We start from the raw sequence: 3809 nt of genomic DNA on the forward strand, positions 1-3809 counted from the left end.
CAAGTCAATATGTATACCCTAGTTACTTTCACTACATACAGTCGAAGACGTCTACCTTCGCCATTTTCTTCCAAAGCCAGCATATATATATATATATATATATATATATATATATATATATATATATATATATATTACTGGGCTTAATAAAGCAGCTTGACACGATCTGAAACATGATATAACTCTAATACTAAACAATCTAGGAATTCATTTGACAGGTCTAACCGGTATAGTAAATCAGTTTTGACTTATGTAAACCCGTTTAATAAACTGGTCATATCCAAGTTGTATAAAACTAAAAATTCAATCAGTCAAGTCTTCTTTATAAAATTCTTCAAACATTTAAGGTAAGAAAAGTCTTCTTTACGACCATCGATGGATACCACATAGAAACACCGACTTCCTTTCATATGCTTGTCGACCTGCATATGTTGACGGTTAACGATATGTAAAAAATAAACAGAATACATATAACTGTGTTAAATAAGCACTGAACCGCATAATCCATTTGCAATTTAGTAGATGCGCATTGATAAGAGAAAAAAAATGTACCATGATGTAATCGACTCCAGCACCCATTTTCTGAGCTTTTTCTGGATGGTAATTGAAGACGTTTTCAAGAATATAAGTTTGATCATCAGCAGACAAAGGATCACCATCATTGTACCTTCACAAAGTCAGTTAGAATTCATAAAATCTATTACACTATTTTATATCATAAAGAGATTACTATTATTATAATGGATAACTTTGGTAACCGTATCTGGGGTGTAAGCGAGCCGAGCCGAGCATGACTCATTCAGCATATGAGAGCTCTAGCTCGGCTCATTAGTAGTTTCTCAAGCTCGAGATCAACTCGCTTATTATTTTTCAATTATTTAAATTATAAGCGTTTATAATTACTGTTTATATATTTATATAGTATTTTAGAGATAACTTGATATATATTGTTATTACTTATTATTATGAAAATGTATATTTAATATATTAAATAAAAATTATACAAATATAAGGCCTTGTTAGGCTCGCAGGCTACTCAAATTCGATAACTGAAGCTCAGGCTCAGGTTAGTTTATTAAGAGAGCTAATCTTTAGGCTCAAGCTCACTTAAACTCGCCTTCAAGCTTTTAGTGAGCCGATCTCGAGTAGCTCACGAGCAGCTTGACTCGTTTCCAGCCCTAGTATCTAACGAATACAAAAAAGGAAAAAGAAAAATAAAAAATCGTTTGGACAATGAAGTATCCGGTTCAACCCAACCCAGCCCATTTTGACCATTACCCAACCCAGCCCATTTTGACCATTACCCAACCCGTCTAGCAAGCCCATTTTCCCACATTTAGCAATGGGTTATAGATATTACCCTTTGTGATGCATGATTCTATGGATTGATTGAATAATAGGCTCAATCTCATTAAAAGTCTCTTGTTCATCAGTTGTGAATGTATCCACGCGTCGTTCTGATACAGTGAACGGCCCACTTAATACTGGGCAATCATTCGGGTCCCCAAGTGAGCAATCAGGATGTTTTCTTTTAAAACCCCAAACATGTCGGGAATCAGTTTTTGCTCCCACTAATTTACTCCAATCAAGACCTTTATCACATTCAGCCGAGCTCGATTCACAATTTGTTTCAGTTTCTATATCTTTTCCAAACAGACCACAATCTTTCTTGGGCCATGGGTCAGGTTTTGAAGAATCTTTACTCCATTTATTCCATGAACCCATCCTAGATTTCTTTGTAACCCACTGATCAGACTTGAAAGAAGTTTTGAAAATGCCATCTTGGCCCGTTTTGACAAATTTTTCACCTGATAAACCCGTCCGGGAATCTTTTGTTCCCAAATGATTAGACATTAAAGAATCTTTAAAAATAGCGTCTTCATTGGTTCTTTTGACACCCTTTTCAGTGTATTTTTCAGATATATTTCCAACACACCCAGCTACGTCAGCTTTTTTCACCTTCTGTCTACATCTTTGGGTTTTGGGCTGACATTCATTTGACCCTTCGGGTTTTGAGCCCACCTTCATTTGTTCACCATGTTCTGGATCAGTTTTTGCTTCCACTAATGTACTCTGACCAAAAACTTTATCACATTCAACAGAGACCGATTCATTATTAGTTTCACTTGGTAATGCTTTACCAAACGGGCCAGAATCTTTCTTAGCCCACTGGTCGGGTTTTAAAGAATCTTGTAATAAAACATCAGAATCTTTAAAAATGTCATCTTGACCCCCAAAATTCAACCCCTTTTCTGTTAAATCAGCGTTGACCACCTTTGACCCAAACCCCTCCAGGCCCGTTTCTATTTGGGTTTTGGGACAATCTTCAACAGAACTATTTGCAAACTGATCTTTAAATGTAAACTCGTAAGACCCAAAAGAAGGCCCGTTTTTCTTACCAAAACCTGTTTCCTGCAGACCCACCCAAGCAGGCCCACAAAAACCTTTTCCAAAACTATAATTAGACCCATGTGGATTATATGTGCGATAGTGTTGAGTATATAGGCCGACCCACCCACACGGCTCGCTAGCCTCCCACGGTGAGCCATATTTACCTTGGTGATCAAAACTAGGCCCTCCTAGTGGGCCCTGGATCTGATCATGAGTTTCTTGGTCAACATCATTTGATGTAATCTCGGCCCGCAATGGTTTCTTAGGCCCAAATTCATCACCTCCCCCTATTTCCACCTTCTTGGGCCCAGATTCACCTGTTTCCACCTTATATCCTTCGTTCTTACTGCACTCAGCTCCTTCTTCTCCCGAGTTTTTATCTGCCAAATCCAACCTTTTCTTTGACGGGTATCCAGTTTCTGGGTCTTCACCAACAGATGAAATCTTGGCCTGCAATGGTTCCTTGGGCCCTGATTCATGTGGCGGCCCGCCATTGCCTCCCTCTATTACCACCTTCTTTCCTTCATCTTGGTTTTTACCGAGATCGCTTCCTTCTTCTCCCATGTTTTCATCTGTCAAATAACACATTTTCTCGTGTGGGTTTCCAGTTTCTTGGTTTCCACCATCCAATGAAATCTGGGCCTGCAATGGTTTATTGGGCCCAAATTTATGCAATGGCCCGCCATCACCTCCCTCTATTACCACCATCATTCCTTCGTCTTGGTTTTTACCAAGCCCGGTTCCTCCTTCTGTCGGGTTTCCCGTTTGGTTTTGCAACTCGATTAACTTTTTTAAACGTTGTTCAATGGCGGTCAATTTCTGGTCAACCCCAGAAAACCGGTGTAACATCATGTCTCTTACGGCCTCAATTTTGATCCCCATCTTGTTTTCCAAGTCTTCCATATTTGTATCAATTGATCTCAGTCAAGCTACGTGTTAGTAAATTTTACTTATAAGCATTCGATAGGAATGTGTTATAACAGATTATTAGTATTGCATAGCACGGGGCCGAGTTTGGTTTGTTTGGGATCTCTTTCCATTAATTGAATTCAGTTTAAATTTAGTTCATTAGTTTTACATACACAGGGTAAAATGGAAATGCATATAATAACTAACATAAAGACACAATTTGTATGTATTCCAAATAGTAGAATCCTTAACACATTATTATTATTATTCATCCAATTGTGTTAGTAGGTGCCTATGGAAGTTGAGTAGTTAAATTGCATAAACCCTAGTACAGTACAGTACAGTACAATATAATAATCCATAAAACGTGAATTAATAATTTAGGTTCCGTAATCAGTCTGGTGCTAAGCCAGATAAACACGAAAACCGCAAATAATAAGAGAGAGCGAGCGAGCGAGCTCACATTTATTTATTTCTCTCTGAAATCAATCAATCAATCAATCAATCAA

The 3809-nt window shown here is 37.9% G+C and overlaps 1 protein-coding gene across 1 annotated transcript; it reads right to left on the reverse strand.

Moving 5' to 3' along the window:
* Positions 1–303: 303 nt before the first annotated feature.
* On the reverse strand, positions 304–3288 carry LOC143562222 (uncharacterized). The gene is made up of 3 exons (XM_077050097.1): positions 1361–3288; positions 553–667; positions 304–422 (listed from the first exon to the last, which is right to left on the reverse strand). Exons 1-3 carry the CDS (start codon positions 3271–3273, stop codon positions 312–314), a joined length of 2139 nt encoding a protein of 712 aa, XP_076906212.1. The 5' UTR covers positions 3274–3288; the 3' UTR covers positions 304–311.
* Positions 3289–3809: the final 521 nt, after the last annotated feature.

This window comes from Bidens hawaiensis, unplaced genomic scaffold, assembly GCF_021521415.1.
Source record: "Bidens hawaiensis isolate Kalapana, Puna unplaced genomic scaffold, B.hawaiensis_p1.1 tig00020919_1, whole genome shotgun sequence".
Taxonomy (NCBI): domain Eukaryota; kingdom Viridiplantae; phylum Streptophyta; class Magnoliopsida; order Asterales; family Asteraceae; genus Bidens; species Bidens hawaiensis.